Source organism: Esox lucius, chromosome 11 (genome assembly GCF_011004845.1).
Source record: "Esox lucius isolate fEsoLuc1 chromosome 11, fEsoLuc1.pri, whole genome shotgun sequence".
In the NCBI taxonomy this organism is placed as follows: Eukaryota; Metazoa; Chordata; class Actinopteri; order Esociformes; family Esocidae; genus Esox; species Esox lucius.
Window position 1 is genome coordinate 41714482 of NC_047579.1, and position 22478 is coordinate 41736959.

Genomic DNA, 22478 nt, shown 5'->3' on the forward strand with positions numbered 1-22478 from the left:
TGAGGAAGCATATGGTGGATGCCTTTCAGAATACAAATGAAATATAGCCTGAATTGATAGATTTCATTCATTACACTAAACTACAGAATCATTGCAAATAAATATTTTTAAATATATTAAAGGGAACAAGCAACATATCTCCTTGTAACTACATTTTAACTGGCAAACGCTGGTTACAGTTAACCGATGTCCATTACTTCCAACAATGATATCAAAGCACCAGTTCATAATGCAACTTTACACACTTAAATAGCCGTTTATTTGCTTCATTGAACATTTAGGCCAGCACATACATGCAAATGGGTGACAAAGTACAGGGAAAACCTGAATATGTGAAGGAATATAACAAATGCAGATGCTTCCATACAGGTGTACTGCATGAAACAATCAGTTAATGTCCTATCATGCTCTGTGGCAGGTATAAAAGTGCTTAACAGGACCAGATCTAAGTGAATTTGAAAGCTTTTCAGTTGGAACAGAGACTAAAGTTACATGTGCAATTAGATCTGTGGGAGAGACATCAGTAAATATGGTTGGAAATTGTTGTCAAAGTGTGCAAGACAGTTACCAAGGCAAAGGGCCGCTACTTTCAATCGTCTAAAATATAAATGTATTTGCTTTGTTTAACACATGGAATCATTTAGTAACCAAAAATGTGGTATTCCTTAGTTTTGATGTCTTCACCATTATTCTAAAATGTGGAGAATAGTAAAAATAAACAAAATACCCTTGAATGAGTAGGTGTGTCCAAACCTTCGACTGGTATGGTGTGTGTGTATATATATATATATATATACACACACACAATAAACGTATCCTTTAAAACATTTCTACAAACGTTTGGTAAATGTATTGCAACACTCCACCAGTGTCACAACACTCTGGGATCTATAAGACACTACAGGCAGTTTGTAAAAGAGCTCTGTGAGCTGTATGATGTTCTGTACAATGTCAATATTTTCACATTCAGTATGAAATTACCAAAGAGCATAGAAATGACATGTCTAACACCTTCCCTCAGAGGCTGGTCTTAAATTCACTAGGCCTTATAAGAAGAATTAAATGATTTGTTGGTGAAAATAGGGCACCTGGAGGCCCTGCTGTATCAAAGTAAAGAACAGTTTTAAGGCCATGTTATTTTATTTTTTACATAATATATACAATTTCTTGAATCTAACTGATATCAACATACAGTAGTCTGCACATGAAACATAAATACACTTTATCAGATGACAATGCGGAGGGTCCGTCTCATTGGGACTGCATTGCACTGCTCTCATAGATCCCTGAATTCTCTGGCTGTGATTGGTCCAGAGTCCCTCAAGAGTTTCCGCGGTATGTCACATTGGTGAACGTGGAAGTGGCTCCTTTGTACAAGGGGTTGTTACCCTAGAAAAATGTCAAGAAAATAGAAGACAAAATAAACACCAAATCAGACGTATTTCATGAAACATTCTTGCCTTTCACATTCTCTCCAACAGGTGGCAGCGTTGTTCTAGAAGTACAGTCGGACGCTCACCGTATCCCACTTAGCCTTCGCCTTCTCTTCCTGAAACTTGGCAAACTCTTTGGCGTCGTGGAGGGTGACAAACAGCTTCCAGATGAGCAGGCCAGCCAGACCCAGAAACAAGATGGCCCCGGCCACCGCCATTAGAACCACTAAGATATCAGGTCCTTTAGGACAGTCTGAAAGACAGGGTTGAAGCAGGTGGGAAGAGGGGCGAGGAGAAGAGATGAGGGGAGCAGAGGGGAGAGAAGAGGGTTTAGGTGGAGGCTATCTATCTGGGAAATCGTGTATCCACATCATTTGCCTGGGTGTCAGTATAACCATTTTGTGACAACTGGTGATGCATAAAGGGATTATAAAATACATTTCACTGACCAGTGTGCCTCACTTCTGATTTCTGTGTTGTCTTTTTGTGTGTGCGTGTGCGTGCACGTGTGAGTGTGAGAGGAGCGGAGTACCAGGGTGACAGCCAAGGCTGAGTGGTACGATCTGTGCCTACTCTACTCTCTAGAGTTGCCTGCCTGCCACACACATAAAGACTCCCCGGCACCCAGCTGGGGAGAAGACAGACCCTCCACCTCCTCCTAGTCTTCAGCCTTCAGTAAAACCCACTGTCTGCACAGAACACAGCGTCATCGGAATGAAGGAAATCACTAGGGCTGTCAACGAATATTCTAAATTCGAATATATATTCGAATAGTTAAAAAAAAAACGAATTTCGAAGGTGAGAATGAATATTTTTTTATTTTTTTTAAATGTGGAAAAAAACATTTGCGGTAGCACAGGTTGTCTGGCTGTCTGCTTTGCGAGTGGGCGCGCTAGCGCGCCTGACGGTACAGATCCATATGTCCGACACAACTGAAGCGTTGTGTCGCGACGTCATACAGCCATGGTTGATGCTCCACGCCCCTGACCTGGCTACTCGAGAATTTCAACAGTGTCATGGTGGCTCATTGAGAATACGATCTCGTATTTTACAAAAATAGTTCACTGAAATGTCTTGCTGAAAAAAATTTCAGCGAGAAATAGGCCATGCAGTTGCTGAATCTGTCTTCATTTCAGCTTAACAAAGGTTAGTTTGAAAGATATTTGTCTATTTCTACTGGATACTCTACAACTGTGAAACTTCAATTAATGTTAATATTTGTTTCAATCACTGAATGAAGCCTGCTTTATTTGGGACAATAGTCGCAACCTTATATTGCTTGCACAAAACTCTTGATCAGCATTCAAAATGTGTTTTTTAAACCGTTATTGCGCAGAGAGCGTGAGTGCGAGAGAGAGAAAGTGCTTGAGCGAGCGAGAGGTCTGCGGTCTTGGTCATCATTTGATTTACTTGTTTTTGTGTAGGTAATACGTTGTCAAATATGTTTAAACTTAACTACTTGTATAGGTAGTCTATTAATGTCTCTGTATTCATTTGTCCTGTTATTGACGTAATGCTCGTCATTGACAAAATGCGCATGCGCAACCAGATGTTCGAATAGTTCGAATATTTTGTGTTTTTTTAGAGGGAATATTCTAACGTAATTTTTGAGGATTTTTGACAGCCGCACTCTGACCGACAGACTCACCAAGCTCCATGACGTAGAGCGTGGACTTGCCGTCGTCGTCCTCGTAGTACTGGAAGCGCGCCACGCAGTCATCCTCGTCCTTATAGGTGCAGTTCACCGAATTCTTCTCATGGAAGCCTGGGGAGGTGAGAAAAAACAGAATTAGGGGTGAGATAGAAATGGAGGACAGTAAGAGAGAAAGACTGGAGGTTGAAGATGTTGAGGCTGGAGTTTAAGGATGTATAGATACTGGAGGTTAAAGATGTAGATGGTGGAGTTCAAGAATGTATAGATACTGGAGGTTAAAGATGTAGATGGTGGAGTTCAAGGATGTATAGATACTGGAGGTTAAAGATGTAGATGGTGGAGTTCAAGGATGTATAGATACTGGATGTTAAAGATGTAGATGGTGGAGTTCAAGGATGTATAGATACTGGATGTTAAAGATGTAGATGGTGGAGTTCAAGGATGTATAGATACTGGAGGTTAAAGATGTAGATGGTGGAGTTCAAGGATGTATAGATACTGGAGGTTAAAGATGTAGATGGTGGAGTTCAAGGATGTATAGATACTGGAGGTTAAAGATGTAGAGGGTATAGAGGTTAAGGATGTATAGATACTGGAGGTTAAAGATGTATAGAGTCTAGAGGTCAAGGATGTATAGATACTGGAGGTTAAAGATGTAGAGGGTCTAGAGGTTAAGGAGGTGGAGAGACTAGATGTTAAGGCTGTAGGGTGATGGGGTGGTGAGAGTAGAGGAAGTTGTTTAGTTACACTTCATCTGCAGAACATGCTTTGCATTGTTTTTCCATCAGAATTGTGTCAGTGTGACATTCTACCTGCTACACAAGAAACACACTAAAAGCAACTTTTATGATTTCAATTAGAAGAATTAGAATGAATGTGTTGCTATAGAACCTAGTAACGACCCAATAGCTGACGCCGATGGCGGGGACAGGGGTGGAGCACAAAATTCTGGGCCCTGTACATAGGCGGTCTCTGAGGGCCTCTCCCCTCTTTATTCAAGATTCAAACATTTTTGAGGGCCCCTCTACATGTTAGGGCCCTATATACTTTATACCCCTTTTCCCTGATCCGACACCCCTGGGGAGGATGTACATATTGCTGAAAGTTCTGGATTCTTTAGGTGGCCTGCCGACTTTAGGACTCCATATCGACTGTCTAGAACTAAACATGCAGACTTTTAACTGCCAAATGATGTGTTGAGGAATAGCTTTGGCTCAACATGAAATGTTGCAGAACACTGAGTACTTTATCATGTGGTGTACCTTGTAAATAATACAGTAAGAGAGTAAATAATGCACAGAGAGCACACTGAACACAATGGGGGAACACGTAGTAATGTGTCTTACCTAGTTCTTCCACCTGCTGAATTTCATCCCTGCAGATTGTAGCACAGCTATTGTCCTCAACGAGTCCACCTCTCTTGAAGTGCCTACATTCAACACAGTCCCTGCGGACAGAGGCGGCACAATGTCAACGCAGCCATCTCGGCGTTACCATCACCGCCCAACTCTTCCTTGTCCCCCCTTTCCCTTCTCCTTGTTTCACCATCACCATGATCACGTGTTCGACCCACATCTTCGCGTGGGCAGTCATAACCGCGGACATTAAAATGTGTGTCCACTGCAATTTGAACCCTCAGAAGTCAACGTCACATGCTCCCTTCATTCGTGTCTCCCGCGGTCGGCCCGCTTGCGTGTCCGTGTTAGGCGTGGACTTACTTCTTCATGGTGCAGGCGTCCGGGCAGGTCGGACACTTCTCGCAGGTGCGACCGTACGCACCAGGCTGGTTGCACTGACAGGCGCCGCACACGCACACGCCCCGGCCGCTGCAAAGCCGCCCGACGCCCAGTCCGCAGGTGTCCTTCCTCTGGGTGCAGTTGCAGTTCGGCCCCGTCCAGTCGCTGATGCACGTGCAGACGCCACAGCTGCACTGGCCATTGCCTGACACGGATGAGAAGAGGGCTCGTCGTCAAGCTCGTTTCCTTTGCTAACTGGGAGGCACCATGAAGGTAGCTGTCGTAAATCCCCGTTATCAGTGCAGGACAGACAGACCCGCGGGAGAGGTTATCTGGCTAGCGTGGAATGTTCTGGAGTTAAAGGGAATGCGTTAGTGAGGGGCTGAGCACAGTTGGCCTACAAGTTTGCCAGACTGTATCTATGTGTCCGTTCATCAGTTGATTTTGGTCACTGTTATGAGCTTACTTAGAGAACGGGGTGTGGTGGCTCAGTAGTGAGTAACATCCCAAAACATGAAGTTGTCAAATTAGGAACAGACCGTGCAGACAATGGCAGGAAAACCTCCCTTCTGAATGGAGGAGACTGATTAACGATCCATCCAAGCTCACTGTTTCACTCCCAACACCACGGGACAAACTGTTTTTGTGGGCCAATCCCTGGAACCTCAGCAAAATCCATCCACCTAGTCGACAAAGTTGAGAAACTGCTGTTTGCTTCCCCTCAGACAGACACGGAGAACAACACACTGTTTCTCACTGTATATGAATAGGGATGGTAATAAGTGACTAAAAGCAGAGATTGACTCACTGATGCAGAGCTCATCTGGGTTACAATGACAGAGAGACCTGCTCATTATTGTTTTCAGCTGAAACCCCCTCCTTCAGCATAGCTCGGGTAACGGTATACTTTGCATAAACAGTAGATTACAAACAGCACTGACGTAACTAAAGGCTTTAAAGTGAGGCACAATCAAATTGTAGTTAAGGAAATCCTAGCTTTCCTCCGTTTAAAACCTTTCTTGTGTCTAGCCAACTCCCCTCCTGCCATCTCTGATCCATGCAGGGAGTTCACGGTCAACAGGAACCTTAGATTGTGCCTTGTTCTTTTAGCTTTATTACTTGTAGGGTCGAGTCAGAGAGTCGAGAGAGAGTTTTACGGAATGTCAAGTGGTACCCTTGTCCTTAATTGCGCGACACGTTTGTTCAGATTTCCACAGCCTCTGTTCAGAAAATAGGGCACTAGGGGATAGGGTGTGGTTTAGGAAGCAGTCTGGGTGTGAATCATCCACCTCGTTCGGAGAGTGCACTCTAATCCTCTCATTCATCTTGTAGTGAGCATCAACTACAGAGAATCATAAACATTGAGCCCAGAAGGGAAAACTGAGGGAGAGAATGATATAAAGAGTGAGGAAGAAAGAATAAGAGAGAGAGAGACATAGAGAAAGGGGTAGAAATGATGGAAGATGTAATAGACAGTTCTAAAGAGAGTAGAAGAAAAAGTGACAGACAGAGAGTGACACTGTAAATACACAGTTTATGGTACAATAAAGGAGGGGAAGATGTGAGAAGAGAGAGAGCAGAGTGCCACAGGAATGTTGACTCTCGTTCTCTCTGTACTGTGTATGTACCCTGGGGGTGGGCTTGCTTAATCTTGCTCAAGAGCAGAGAAGGAAAACCACCCCAAGGAGCTATGGGATCAGGGATTGGAAGGCTGCTCTCATTTTCATCCACTTTCATCCACTGTTTTGTACATAATCCCAGAAATGTTTGTTATCGTAAGTATTTGGAAATAAATTATATTATGCTTAATAAAGTAGTAATGTTTAGTACTTCGTTGCATATCCTTTGCATACAATAATTGCCTGAAGCCTGCAACCCATAAACATCTTCACTGGAGTTTATATAATTTTGAAGCACAATAGCAGCAGGGACAAAATAGTTTTTAAATCTGTTGGTCCTGCCTCTTAGTAAGTTATACCTGCGACCACATGGAAGCAACATGAACTCACTGAACAGGGGTGACTAGGGTCCCCAAGGACTGACTGGACTTTCTTTGTGGCCCTGACTTTTCACAGTTGGGTGGTCATTTAGATTTATGTCTGCAATTTTACTGCACAATCGAACAATTCCCTCCAACCTAGTCCTATTGTTCAAGGGCAATGACCCAAACCAGCAAGTAAAAGAGAAGGTTAAAACAGGCTCAATAAAACAAGAACAAAACATTCTCATAAAACTGGCATCAACATTAAAACATCTAAGCTTACGATAAAAGTACATGCACTGATGGGTCTTCGCACAAACAACACACTTATTTGGTTCAAAGGGTCAAACTTATTATCAATTATTACTTGTACTGTTGAACTGCTTCAACATCCTGGCCATAAATAACAACAGGACGGATCGGGGGTGACTTCCTAAAATCAATGACAATTTCCTTTGTTTTAGACACATTTATGTCCAAGAAGGACCAGTCAGTAAAAACATCAACCATCAGACCATGGTCAGTTTCATCATTTCTGAGCAGGCACACAATGATGGAATAGTCTGTAAACTTGATGATATGCCTACCCTCAAGATGACACTGACACTCATTTGTATATAAAACAAAAGTACCAAGCTTTTGCACACCTGCAGATCGACCGGTGCGCTGGACAACTCCATGTCCGCATCACTTGCAATATCAATGTCGTTCTCAAAATGTCGTTCTGAGAACAACATTTCGGACCGAGGACCTTCATTGATATTGTATTGATATTGTATTGTGAGTGACGTGTTCAACGATATAAAACGAAAGGGGTGAGAGGACACACCCCTGAGGGGGACCAGTGGAAGACCCAAGGGCGTCAGATAATACGCCATTGAATTTCACCTTTTGAGACCTGTCAGTTAAAAAGTCAACCAGCATATTAAACCTAATGTTATGTCTCTGATTGTTTATTTCTCATCTCATCTAGAATGCCCAGCGTTACTTTCATTGAAACTTTTCTGGTCCTCGTGTTGTCAGACACCAGTAACTGACTCCAAATCTGAAGCCTAGAATCAAGACTAGACATTGACAGCTGTCGTCTGCATGCAGTAATGTTTCAAACACACCTGCCTAATAAGAAACTTTGATAAAGAAAGCTGTCTAAATACTTTTGGTACACTAAAATGGGTGGACTATGTACATTATGCTGTAACTTATAAATGGTTAATCTGATATGGATGAAAATCCCCTCAAATCAAAGCATTATGCATTTTAGGAATTACAATGGTTCTTAGGAATTAGACTGAATCTTAGGAATTAGAAGGGATCTCAGGAATTAGACTAAATCTCTATGGCTAAAACAAACAAGGTATTGCATTCGCAGCAGCACATGCGGCCAGGAGCAGAGAAGAGCTGGCCCGAGAACAGTCATCCAAAATACCATGGCTGAACAGACCTACTAAGATTGAGTTGGGGCCCAGGGACTCTGCTAGAGTACTCCACACTGTCATCATGACTACAAGACCGCAGATTCACAGGGTGAGCAATATGGGTCTCCTGCTGTGTACTCTAATTACTCTACGACCTAAATGTAGAGTCTTGTTGCCTTCTTTTCATCCCACACCTTGTCTTGATCTCAATGACTAAAACCACAAGGCCGCAAATTACATATTTGACGTCTCAAAACCATAGCTAATGCAGAGTTAATGAGTGTTTTAACGAAATATGTCCCAATCCTTAGTTCTGACTTCATCCCGACGACCAGACGTTACTTGTCAGATCGAGAACACAAGACGATCCTCTTGTGCAGACCTGTTCCCTGTCCTGTGTAGCCTCCCCAAGGGGCCAGGCCGCTGGGTTACGAAACGCTGGCTCACACCACAACATCCTGGTGGAAGATATTATGGAGGGTTGAGGGGACGGAAAGAAAATGGGAAATTCTGGAAGACATTGAAAACAGTTGTCTATAGGAATTTCCTCATTCTCTGGGAAATATGGTGAGGCTTTCACTGCCCGGGAGGATCATGGGAACTACTGAGTGACATCGACAGGCTGTATTGTGCAATGTATTTTCAGTGACTCGGCTGACTACACAGAGCTTCCCCCAAAAACACCAAGACGTCACAGATGTTGTATCTAACTTCTCCACAGGTAGTGTATCTAGTGCATCTCATTCTTTTAGTGGATTCAGTGGGGACCATAAGTACAGCCTGTCTAATATAGAGGGTAGGACATAAATCAGTTGCTGTGGTTAAAACAAAGAGGTCCAGCTGTAGCCAACACCTACGGACACAGTGAAATCACCATTACTTATCTGCTATGTTGCAACAATAAATTAGCCAGCGTCAGAATTACATCAGAGCCATCTGAGTACAAGTCAGGCTAAATTAGAAAAAATGTCAGACAAGATCCAGGACCGATTCGGAAACACTCAGTCTGTTTCTGAGTCAACAACACTGTCTATGTCACAGCATGTAATACAAATGTGTTGTAACGCCTTAACAGCCTGGTTCAAACAGCTTCTTACCCAGTATTTACATGGTATCAACTATGAGACTGTGTGGTAACAATGCACGCCAATGGATTAACAAAAGTTTTGTGCCAAGCTAAAAGACAAGCTAATGATTAAAGCCAAACTATTTGTAGCATTGGTTAAATGAACAGCAAGAGAGTTAAAATTTAAAGAGAGTTAAGTAGCTGCAAAAAAGTTTGAGTGACAGTAAATGACTGAGACAAGAATGGTGTGACAATCAAAAAATACATCACCTAGTCAGGGGACGAAAAAAACTGTTTCATGAGAAAGGTCGAATGATGATGGCAGAAAAAAACGGTGGTGGGCAGGACAATGTCTAGCAATAGACAGCTCATTGGTCCTTGTCACACTACTGCAGCAGACAGCCTCACTGGGTTCCACCCCTGTCAGTAAAACACCAGACCAGGATGGGAAATACATTGCAGAGTCCAAAACTAACACCCGCCAATCGCCAAATTTCCATTTGAAGCAAAATTATCCCCTCTCATATTTGCTAAAATTTGTGACTACAGTCAAATTCTTTTTGTGGCACTACTGAGTTTGGCAGGCAAGAATATGGTCTTATCCTAATTTGACTCTATATTTGCAATAGGAGCACATTATAAATATAATTTATGAAGTTAAATAAACATTTCCGAGCAAAGATGGCTGAATTATTACCCTTACACTTTAGAAAACACTAGTCGAATAAGAACCGGTGTTGTCAGTAGCCGGTGAAGCCACCTCCCTGAAATGAGTTTTTTGCAGGTTGGTATGTCTGGAATTGTCTGGTAGCTACTATCTAGTGCCATAATAAGATAACTGTTTATGTACTGACAGTGAAACGGTAAGGCTATTTGAAGAGAGAGAAATCTCCCAAACTGAAGACTGCCGTGACTATTGGCTATGCTGTCTATAAGTTTAAAAGTTAACTATGGTAATGCTACTGCCCCAGCGTTTTAGTTTGGTGAATGATTAGACAGGTAGCTAGATAATGGGTTCATATTTGGCCTGTAAAACCATGGAAAAAGGCAAAATAGCATAATTCTTCAACTCTCAGAGTAAGAGGCCATGAATGTAAACGTTGGCAAAGTGACCATATATCCTAAAAATTTTACTGAAAACTTTTCAACAAAATGTAAAATATAAAGTAATAATGTATCCATCTTTTTAATAACCCCCAGTAACAGCTTCATACAGTTTTTAGTTTTGGAAGATGGATTGTAAACTAGTGAGCCAGTGGCTGAAGCTAGAGTTGGTTCTGGAGGAGGAGCAAGCTGGGGGACAGCTGGCCGGTGTTGGATGATAGAGTGGCCCAGAGAGTAGTGAGTTAGGGATTATGGGAGTATAATCCTGACCCAAACGGACTCAGGCTTTTCTGGAGGCAAAGAGGTCCGACCCGGTCCCAGATGGTAGTACGCAATAAAGCGGTATACGACTTATCTCTCCACTCACCTGAGCAGATTTCCCCGTTGAAGCGTGGGCACGTATAGTCGTCACAGTCGCAGTACTTGCCCCACACCTTTCCTAAGCTACTGGCGTGGCACGTGCACTGACCGCACACGCACTCTCCCCTCCCGCTGCAGACGGGGTCGCCGGGTGTCGGGCTGCAGTTGTCGTGGTCCGAGGTTCTGTAGTCGCCTTCCGCACACTCGCAGCGGCCTCCCAGGCGCCCTGGGTGACACTGGCACACGCCACACTGGTAGGTACCGTTGCCCTGGTTACAGAGAGGGCTCTCGGGCTGAGCCGCGGCCTCGCATTCGCAGCCGCAGGCGAAGTTGACCGTGACCTCCAGGGTGTCCTTGACGCCGGCCGGTTTGATGCTGAAGGTGCGTGTCTTCTCCTTAGGGCAGCCGCGCAGGCTGGCCTCCACACTGAACGACACCTGGGAGGAGCGGGTTATAGTGGAACAGTGCAGTTAGAACGTTTTCCATCTCTTACACCTAGGACGGTACCCCGGGCCAAGCAAGGATCATGGACGTGGTGCACGGTAGAGACACTCACGGTGTCTCCTGTCCTGAGTCCGGAGCAGGACTTAACACCCTGGATCAGCTCCCCGTTGAGGCAGGTGGCGTTGAACGACAGGGCCAGCTCATCTGGGACACCCAGTAGCTCCAGGTCCACCTTGGATCGGAACTTCTGCTCCGTGCAGCAGGGTCAGAAAGACGCAGAACAGAAGACATCAGTGGCACTTGTGCCAAACAAGGGGATCCCATAATGTTCCTGCAACAGAAAATGTGTTCCATTTCCATGTCTCACCTCGTAGGCATTCAGGATGAGCTGGATCACGTTGTCAGAGTTATCCGACAGAGTCCCCACATAGCTGAGAGGAATTAACTGGCTGTAGTTCTGAGGAAAAGGGAAGTGGATGAGATATAAATGACCACAAGCCTACTTCTAATTACAAGGGTGACCACTGTAATATGTACTGACCTGGTAGAGGGGTACAACGTTTTGGGTCACGGCTAAGATCAGTTTGATGTTGTTCTCAGACAACTTGTCTGAGATCAGTCCCAGAGATGGGTAGTCCTAAGGAAGAAGTCCATCTTTATTATGTTTTAGAATTGTTTGGGCTGACAGGACAGAGGAAGCACTAAACAGGCTTGGGTGCTACACTATAGATGCTGAACTCCAAATATAAAAATGTAATTTTGATGTTTAATTACTGCTATTCTATCTGGTGAATGGGTTTAGCTCTTTCTCAGGAGGCTATAACATTAGTTATGACTAATATTAGTTATAACCTTCTATGTGAAATGGAAAACTGTGGTATTTATGTTTTGTTATTTGAACTGTTGGTGTTTGGTGCGTTTCTGTTGGGTTGGCGGATGGGAACTGTGGATATTTCTAACTGACTGATGCTGTGGCAGTTGACTGGAGCTGAATATAGCAACAACAAGAATTGATGCTCAGAGGTTAGGAAAATCTCCCTAGCGTTTTCAGAACATAGGAAGAGACCTAGAGAGGAGCCAGAATATAAGGGGTGGCTTTGTCATGTGAAGAGCACTTGACTCTGGTCACATAACTATTTTTGCATGTTCAGATGACACCCGCCAAGCGGGTCAATAAATACTGCTCAAGGATGTGGATTGGACAGGGAGAACCAGGGGGACATGAACAAGGATGACCAGGTGGGCTTGACAGGTTGTCAATGTTTGGGCCGGCCTGGACCGGATCAAATCTGAACCAAACGTACAGATTTATGTATGTTTTTTGTCACTTTCTGATTTTCAGGGGGGAATTAAAACGAGAGATTGTGAAGGAACCGCTTTTCAATGTTAACAAGGGGACAACTTAACTCCTCCATATTTCATGATTGCTTGAACGGTTCAGAAGAAAACGTTCCTAGAAGTTTTTTTTCTCTTCTCATCAAGCCTAGAAGTATGGGAAATGTACCGTCCTCTGTGGTGCCTGGCACATGTAGTTTGTGTGGAATAAGTGCTTGCATGACTGTGGTTTGCTTTGGATGGAAGCATCTGCTGAATGGCACTTATTACTATTATTGTTGTTTTTATTATTATCATTATTTTTCTCATTACTATTATTGCTATTATTATTATTAGTGTTGTTGTCATCGTCCCTATCATACTGTGCCCAGACAAGTGGCCAACAGGTGACCTTTCACTTCTCCCGTCCGTTAAGGAAATCTCACCAGGGTTGTGGACAGGTCATACAGGTTTTCCTGGTCAATGTGACACTGGCCGTCGTTGGGCTGCACCACACCTGCCAGCCTGCCATCCAGGGCACTGTGTGTCTTGTCATCAGACGTGAACACCAGCAGGTGGTTGGCATCCGCACGCCAGCCTATCTTGTCCTAATAACAGAGGGAGGGGGATAGAGGCAGAGAAGAAACCATAAATAACTAAAACTATGAAGACAGTGTGTGTGTGTGTGTGTGTGTGTGTGTGTGTGTAGGTGTGTGTGTCACCTTGCAGACCACTGCCTGTATGACCGCATCGAACCCTCCCTCTGGAGAGTCTCTGTTACCAGACACCTGCTGCTTCCCCACCTCCTCGGTGAAGCGGGAGACCTGGTCTGTCAGGGACAGCACATTCCTGTAACTAAACTGAGGCCGGCAGCGATTGGTTCTCCTACATGGTAAAGAGGTGGAGACAGACAGACAGATGTAATGAATGCACTAAAAGAAAAAGCCCAGAAAGCTTCCCGAATTGCTGAAATATATTTCATCCCTCGTCCAAATCTCCTCCACCTCCTCCAACCTTTCCCTCCCTCTCCTTACTTATAGCAGGGGTTCTGCACTGCCTCCGGAGGGTAGATGTACATGTATGGGGACATCGTTTTGTCCACGAAGGCACCAAAGCCCATGCGGAGGTTGCTGGTAGTCTTTCCCATGGCTGTAGCCAGGAGGTTGCCTAGGTCACGCAGTTTGACCAAGTCGTCATTCATGGAGTAGGAGAGATCCATCAGGTAGTACAAGTCGACAGGATAGTCCTCCGCTTGCTTCACTTTCACTTCGAAACGCATGGCATCATCTGAGAAAGGGACGTAGATGGAGAGAGAGAGAGAGAGAGAGAGAGAGAGAGACAGATAGAAAGAGACAGACGGGCACAGAAAGAGAGGAGGACGAAGGTAAGCGGAAATGGACTGAAAACCCAATGAAGGAATGCAGGTGAGTGTTTGGGGGCGTTTGTCTGCGCAGCGTAGTGGGTACCCGGTCGGAGAGTCAGGGTGAGTTTCTGGGGTTGGATCTGGGTGACCTCGTCAGCCGTCCCGTATGCCTTGTCGCTGAGTTGCCTGTTCTCCTGCATGCTGAACCCGCTCACAGGGAATTCCAGCCCCTGTTCGGTGCACCCCCCATCCAGCAGATTCTTCTTCAGATCACAGCGGGACACACCGACCCCCTGTCCAAACACCTAAAGCCAACACAATACACCAGTAAGGGGCAATGCACAGTTCCTGATGAGACAACAGGTCAAGTAACGTCAATCAATTTAGAAAGTCAATCTGAAGACATTCCAATACAAGAATACAAGAAAGATTAATAACATATTCCTCACTAACTGATGAGTAGTAGGCCTATGAACAGACATGCCCACTACCAGGGCAAGGTACTACAGGCTATTTGTTGCAACAGGCGGAATGTTGCGAGAGACCCAGTTTCACGTCTTTACACGCAGGCCTGAAAGGAACTCAGCGCTGAACCAGACACAACACACTTGTGAAAGAGCAGGGATGGGAGGCAGGGCGTAGAGGGGTTGTTCACTCACCTCCTGGTGGCACCAGGCACAGCTGGGGTGGATGGCCAGGCACTGTCTGCAGGTGGTAACCCCTCGAGAGGTGCACACGTTAGCGCCTGAAACACACACACCGCGGTGTAAACAAGGACACGCAGCTAGGAGGTCCAGTTAATGGGCAGGGCGGCTAAACCATTTCCTGTAAGTTGCTTTGGGTGAGAGCGTCTCTGGTGAAATGACAAACAACATTTTTTTTCAATGAGGACACTTGACACAATGGACACTTTCAGTCCTCTGCTTTTTGAGGGGGTTTCGGCTCATGTTATTCTACTGGCTGTTTTGCCAAATGCAGTTGCGTCTAAAATATTCCATATAAGTAGCGTTGTTGCCCTCAAAGTAGCTGAGGAGATGCTGCTCTGTCACAGGCTAGTGTTAAAGACACTGACAGGAATAAGCCACTTCACCCATTTTCCCATCTGCCAATTACATTTGAATAACAAGTGACCTAAATTTGATTGAAAATATTTTACATTTACATTTGAGTCATTTTGCAAACTCTAAAGTGACCGGCACAATAAAAGTGAACTGCTGTTCAGGGACAAAATGACTGATGTTTAATTTTTCCAGCTCAGAATTCAATGTGCCAATCCTGTGGTGCTTTGTCAGTTGCTATGACTGCTAGGCTAATTGATGCCAAACCTGCTGCCCCTGATAACTAACCAGTAAAGAGACTCAGCTTAAAAATGCATTCTGTGATTTCTGGCCACTAATTGTGTTAGTGTTAAACATCTGCCAGACAACTCTGAGTGCAATACTGTATCTTATGTAAATGAACATAACAGTCTTGATAAGGGAAATTGATTTGTAACACAGGGTTAATGTACAGTATGTAATACAGTACTTCAGAGTCAAATTGTTGGCCCCATTATTTTGAGCAGTTTGCACATCCTTCACTTGCAATAATAGTGAGACTAAAATGCCTTTTATTTATAATAGTGAGACTAAAATGCCTTTTATTTATAATAGTGAGACTAAAATGTATTTTTTTTAGATTGGAGAACACATTGGAAGGGATCTTGGACCATGTCACCACACTAAATCTTGAACATGTCGATGTGTGCATTAGTAAACCAGGTTTTTGGCCAAAATAACCTTGTACTGTGTAAAGTTCTTAATTCCGTTGGATTTCACAAGGACGCCAGGACCAGAAAAAAAATCAAAGATACACCACGGTACCATACATTACAATATAGGGTTCCTGGCTTCATGCTCACGCGTTTCGATGCCAAACAGAAACCTAACGGACCACTGTTGACGTAAATGTAAAGTTTCAAATGTCATGCTGACAGCACTGGCAGTTGGATTGAAATATATTTCAACACGCAGAGGAAGGCATCTTACTTTCCAACAACTCAGCCGCAATTTGGGACAATTCGGTTTCGCTTCCACTCCTCCTATCAACCTGTTCCCTATCAGCTCAACAGTGATCAAAACCCGCTAACATAAAAAAGGAATTAAAACCGTATTGTAGTCCTATTTAAAATGTAAATTCACGGAAAACGTATTATATGAGATGTAGCCTATGCGTCAATCCTTATGGTGTAATTATGTGTATTATTTAACTAGGCTGTATATCATTAAGAGACGGGGGAAATTAAGAGACCACTGACGATGGTTTAAGAGATTAAGAGATCTTTCCTTTTCCAAAAAAGTTGAAAAATGAAGTTTTGGGTGAGGAACAGAAGCGTTCAATTTGCAGTGGTCTCTTATAACCCTTCTGTTCCTCACTCAAAACCTTCCTTTTCAACTTGTTTGGAAAGGAACGAAAAGGTGTAGTGGTCTCTTAATGTTTTCTGGGGCTGTGTATTCATGATGGAAAAAACATAAGGCCAAAACAAATATTGTAAAGTGTTATCGTGTAAGGCAAGGTGTGGTTGGAAAAGATAGGCGCGCGCTCGGGCAGGGCAGTCTCGCAAATGACTAGCGCTGCCTTTTAAGGCATTAACCTGGCCCGTTTGATCTGGAGTAGCGCAATAAAGCCCGGTGTATTGTTAACCCACACCTAGGCAGTAATATGTGCCCTGGACAATTCTGTTTCGCCACCACAATCATGTCTCTAAATATTACCCTAGTCAAGATAAATCGTTTAGTGCGTTTTTCTTGGACTTTCACAGTAATCCTAGGCTACCTAGTCAAAATATATAATTTTTATTTTTTTGGTTCTAATGGAAAACGTATTAGGCTACATTAAAACGATTCACGGAAATAAAAAACACTTACCGTGCACTTCAGAAGCAACTACTGATAAAGCAGATAATATCCAGAAAAAAGTTTCCATGTTGGAGACACTGCTCATTTTCTCTGCCTGCTCCCCCCTCTTGTGTTAGCGTTTGTAGTAGCCCTGCTCTCTGACTGAATCACCAATAAGAATGCTTTTCCTCATTCTTGCAAAATGCAACCACGATGCGGATGCGGGGAGGCTTTGCCCTACACGTTAAGCGGCTTCAGAGACACAAGGCTTACGTTATGGGTATTTATGTTCCAGAATATTGATTCCCTATTTGCCTGTTCCCCATATAGCCTACATGGTACAGATGTGTCTGTCTTCACAATGACCAGTTGAGTCGGACCAGGGAAAAGGGGTACTAAGTATATAGGGCCCTGAAGTGTATAGGGGCCCTGGAAAATGTTTGAATCTTGGATAAAGAGGGGAGGGGCCCTCAGAGACCGCCTATGTACAGGGCCCATCATTTTGTGCTCCACCCCTGACAATGGCACTGACTACCTGTGTAAGTCAAGACAACCTGTGATTCAAGACACTTATTTCCTACTCTTTTGCAGTTTATTCGACAATAGCGTTCTAAAATAGACAGTTATCTATCCAACGACCTCCCATAACAAACAGAATAAAACATTTGTAGACAGTTTGTTGTCATCTTATTGTCTATTATTTAAGCCACTAGAGAAAGCCTAGAGAGCCTCTGCACAGCCTTCACAGCTTGCTGCATTTAAATAGAAAATTGAAAAATTGAATTACATTGAAACCTTTTCATCTACAGACATATTCCATGTAAGAATGTTTAAGGGCATAACCCTTAGGGACATATCCCATCCATATTTCTGCTGGACCACATAAGTGGAGCCAGCCAAGAAGAGCGAATGTCTCTTACTGAGTGAGTGACTGACTGACCACCCCTTGTTAAATAGCGCAGTGGTTAGAGACACAGAATGCCAAGCAAGAGGCCCCGCATTTGAGGCTTGTCACAGTCTAAACAAATGATGCATTGATTTGTTCAGGATTGATAAAAACTTTGCTGGCTACAACCTTCAGGAGCTAGATTATAGGAAGCCTAAAATAAAATTGTTTATAGTTATATTTCAACTATTTCAGGTGGATTTTCAAAGTACGCATCCGTGCTTTTAGGGGGTAATATAGGCTAGATCAAAACCTCTTGGGCAGTAATTGAGTAGGGGTTTCCACAATTCTTTAGTCTTTTCACCTGATGAAAAAGTCAGGTATCTTCACCTATATTATTAGTTAAAGTATCGATGTCATTCACCAATGAAAAACTAACGTTGTTGTGCCATGAAATTAAACAGCTTTGGCAGTGTAATCTTCAGTTTCACTGGCAATTGCTTAATTCTTATGATTATTCCAAGTAGTGAGTTAGTAGATACTAGTAAGCCTATTACTGGCTAACAAGCTGTTAATACGGCCAGTGGCAAAAGCCATACAGTTCATAGATACTATTTGTGGTGAAGGTAAACTTAATTAGAAATGTTAGTCAGTATAACACAATGCATAATGGTGTCTAGTGAAACATTCAAACTTGGCATGATGTTAATGCGTGACAAAATGATCTAATGTCCAGACGCTATGCCTACACCCAGCCCACGTATAGCTCTGTGGCGTAGTGGTTAAAGACACAGCCTCTCACGTGGGAGACCAAGCTTTGAATACTGTGAGGGCAACAACTGTACATGCATCCCTTCTAATTACGGGCCGTCTTGACTAGGCTTGCCTGGTTCCTTTTCTGTTTTCTTTTACCAAATTGCTAAACACCCAGTACATTTTGTTGTTTGGTTGGGAATCATTTATGAATAGTAATATTCAAACCTTGTCACTAGTAGGCAAAGGGATCAAACCCAATGTATTCCCTATGCACTCCTGACTCCACTCAAAGTCTTTCATTCTGTTTGTAATAAGACTTATAATATTTATTAAGTAATATTACAAGACAACATGGCAACAATAATAACGTTTTGGTCTAAATGACAAAACTGCAGGTTTAGGTCAAATCCCATATAACAAAGTGAAGCTCTCCATATGTTCAGTTATTGTAATGGCAGAATCATATTGTTGGTATTCCTGTCATCTGCAGGGATTGTTTTGTCAGGATCTAAAGAAAAAAATGAAAGAAATAGAAAAGGTTAATTGACACCATCAGTCTTCTAAAAACCAAACCCTGAGATAGTTTCTTCTAAGTTAATGTTAATGTTAATGTTGTTTTTCGTAGGCCAGGGCTGACTTGGAAAAGATATGCAAATCTCAATTTGTACTCTCTCATAAATTGACAGATAAAAACAAGAGAAACTGATAATCATATTTGGTTAAAAGGATTCCCAGCTGCTAATGGCTCTTCTAACAACCATTAACTGAAGAGTGTCAAGACGCCTAAACAGTCAATTAAGTTTGTTTTCATGATTATTTTCAAAATGTTCTATACATTTATTTCACCTTAGAAATGTAGAGCAGGTCATGTAATCCTTTGTAAGATGCCATTTTTATGAAGCAAAATGGGAAAACAGTTAGCCTCATGTAACAAGGGTACGTTTCAGAACCAGTGACATGAACTTGACAGCCCCCTAGAGGTTTAAACAGATATTCCTTTTGAACCGGAGAAACAGAATGTGTGTGTGTGAACGCTGGACTATTTATATCTATTCATCGTCTTCAGAGAAGGATCCAGTCGACTAGTTTTGTTTGATCCCATTCTTCTTCTATGCGAATGTGACCTGCGTGGCAGCTCTCACAGGACCGTCCATTATGGAGCGATGGAGAGAGAGAGAAACTGTGTGCCCCTAGAAATGCAGAGAGGGATGAAAACAAGATTAGATCAATGCCCTGGCCGTCTCCTGGCTGTCTCCTTCCCACTACCTCCGCTGCCTAACCATCACCATCACTGCAACTCCTCTAAGAAATTGACTTGTGGGGGGCGGAAGTGGGAGCTAGACAATGCCCCACCCTCGTTCTCTCACAGTCTGTGATCTCTGCGCTTGTCCATTTATTGAATCACTGTCCCTCTCCCCCTGTACCCCTCATTCTCTCTGTCTCACTGGTTGCTAAGCTACTACCACCAGCCAGTGTTCTGGAATTGCAGCAAAGATAGGTGATGGAAACATAAATAAATAGATAAGGTTTAATACCCAGGCAGGAACACAGTGTGCCAGCATTAGGCTCTGATTGCTCCTGACTGTGTGTGGAGGGATAATTCTCCATGGACTCGCAGGTATTAGCAGATTCATGGGTGGTATTGGCAACCTGTTGCCTCATGCAGCCCAGGGTCACATAGCACCCAATTTGGACAATGAACAGTACTGCAGGGAGGAGAGGGCGTTGGGGGAGGGGGGAGGTTTTGACCTCTTTCTCCGCTCCACAGAAGACTGGTCAAGCTTTTTACCGAGTCTAATCTATGAAATGCAATCACGCTGCCAATATCAGTACCTGGATAAACGAGCTCCCCAAACATTGGCCGTTTCCTTCTCACTGGGTCGGATTTAATGAAACCCACCATATCATGGATGAAAGGGTCATCCTGGGATTTGTTTTAACACAGCTCGTCTATATATCTGTCTGGTTTAGATCAGGAGTCTATATATCTGTCTGGTTTAGATCAGGAGTCTGTATATCTGTCTGGTTTAGATCAGGAGTCTATATATCTGTCTGGTTTAGATCAGGAGTCTATATATCTGTCTGGTTTAGATCAGGAGTCTATATATCTGTCTGGTTTAGATCAGGAGTCTATATATCTGTCTGGTTTAGATCAGGAGTCTATATATCTGTCTGGTTTAGATCAGGAGTCTATATATCTGTCTGGTTTAGATCAGGAGTCTATATATCTGTCTGGTTTAGATCAGGAGTCTATATATCTGTCTGGTTTAGATCAGGAGTCTATATATCTCTCTGGTTTAGATCAGGAGTCTATATATCTGTCTGGTTTAGATCAGGAGTCTATATGTCTGTCTGGTTTAGATCAGGAGTCTATATATCTGTCTGGTTTAGATCAGGAGTCTATATATTTGTCTGGTTTATCTCAGAAGTGTCCTTGCAGTGTGGTTTGTGAGGTTGTGTCTCCAGACCTGATCCAGACCTCCAGATCTACTCCCCTCAGCAGGCATGTAACTAAAGGATCCATAGAGAAACAGAGACTGTTAACTGGACTAAAAGATGGGGAGACCGGGAAAATGGGTTAGAAGGAGGTTCAGCAAGAGACCCCCCCCCCCCCCCACACACACACACACATCTCTTTCAAAAAGCAAATCAGCTTTTTGGAACCATTAGGCTGGCTCCAAGCCTCCTGTGTGACGTATCAGAGCTGAAGACAGAATACAGAGGTGAAGAGAAGACAAGGGGGAGAAAAACAAATGGGGAAATCTAGTTGCAAAGTTTAGTAGGAGACGCATCGGCCCGCCAGAGTGTGCGGGCCAGGAGGTCCTTCAGAGGCAGGGTGCGGAGGAGACGTGCGAGGTTTGGCGGTGGATGGTACAATACATTAGGGCAATGAAGCCATCATCACTATCCTGAAACAACTTTAATGACTAATGGACGCAGCCTGTTGTATGGTTGTTGAGCGGAGTGGTCGGTCCCACTCTGCCGCCACGCGTCACCAGGCGCTGTCAATGGGGGGGACTAATGAGTACATTTAGCTCTCTATGATTAACAGTCCCACAGGTGACACGACCACTCTCACTCTCGCTTTCAATTTATCCCCCCCCCCCCGTGTGTTTCTCTTTGTCTTGCTCCCCTTGTTTCTCTCCATCTCTGTCACCTTCCCCCCCACACCCTCATTTTTGTATTGTCTTCATCTCCTGGCTGTTTGGTTTTTCTGGTCTCCCTACTCTTTAGCCACGTCGCGTTTCCTTTTTCACAACTTCCTTTTGTTCACCTCTCTTTTCTGATTGTCAAAAATCAATGCACGAAAAGGCACCCACACCTGTCACACACACACTTTGTTCATCTAATGAAGACTTATCTGTAGGTCATCTATTAGACTAATTGAAATGGATCAACGTCCTAAGAAGTCTGCCCCCAGACGCACCTCTGGAGCAGGGATGTGGAAATGAAGGGGTTGGGTGGCAGGTGGAGACCTGTATGGAGGAGGGGGGGGGGGGGGGTCCACACTGCTGTGCCCTGTGTGAAGGCCCCAAAAGACAGGGGTGGAGGTGAAGTGGAGTGGGGGGGGGGGGGGGGGGGGTGGACTAAATGCCTTCCTGTTGCTAGGGAATGTCTTCACTGAGTTTGTGTTGCTAGGCTGCCAATTCCCCTGTGCTAAGTGGAAGCGCTTTCCCCTCTTCTCCGTCCAGGCACCCAAACTCTCTCACTCTTCCTCCCTATCGTCTTACCTCCCTCCTTTTCTCAACCAAAATAACTTTACTAACCATCTGCCACTATGTTCACAAGTCTACTGTTGCTAAGGAACAAGTCAGACATGCACACGTGTCTTTACGTGTTGTATGTCCATAACTATTTTTATATTGACACATGCATGCTGGGTGTCACGACTTGCTAATTATACTCATTATAATGAGCTCAAGCCACCTGTAACATGGTTGACTACACGCGTGGGGCTCTACGCTGTGTTTCCGTTTGTCTCCAGTAGCCTGTAGATCTGTAAAACTTCATTATGGCCTCAAAGCTGGTTTCACAGTGTTTATTAATGATTTCCCTTCCAGGGACTTCTTTAGACCTAGGACACCAGGTG

The 22478-nt window shown here is 43.8% G+C and overlaps 1 protein-coding gene across 1 annotated transcript; it reads right to left on the reverse strand.

Moving 5' to 3' along the window:
* Positions 1-759: 759 nt before the first annotated feature.
* Positions 760-17117, reverse strand: itgb3a (integrin beta 3a). The gene is made up of 15 exons (XM_010874773.4): positions 16777-17117; positions 14530-14615; positions 13974-14175; positions 13542-13794; positions 13230-13392; positions 12954-13115; positions 11735-11830; positions 11561-11650; positions 11306-11440; positions 10757-11186; positions 4806-5028; positions 4434-4534; positions 3082-3198; positions 1520-1686; positions 760-1389 (listed from the first exon to the last, which is right to left on the reverse strand). The coding sequence occupies exons 1-15, from the start codon at positions 16850-16852 to the stop codon at positions 1321-1323; spliced, it is 2370 nt and encodes a 789-aa protein (XP_010873075.2). The 5' UTR covers positions 16853-17117; the 3' UTR covers positions 760-1320.
* Between the last annotated feature and the right edge of the window lie 5361 nt (positions 17118-22478).

Excerpts from the sequence above, each read along its gene's own strand:
- itgb3a (XM_010874773.4), bottom strand. The coding sequence starts at position 16,852 with ATGAGCAGTGTCTCCAACATGGAAACTTTTTTCTGGATATTATCTGCT. Across the intron at positions 11,831-12,953 it reads ATGACCTGTCCACAACCCTG|GACTACCCATCTCTGGGACT; the intron begins GTGAGATTTCCT and ends CTTCTTCCTTAG. Across the intron at positions 11,187-11,305 it reads GACTCAGGACAGGAGACACC|GTGTCGTTCAGTGTGGAGGC; the intron begins GTGAGTGTCTCT and ends CGCTCCTCCCAG.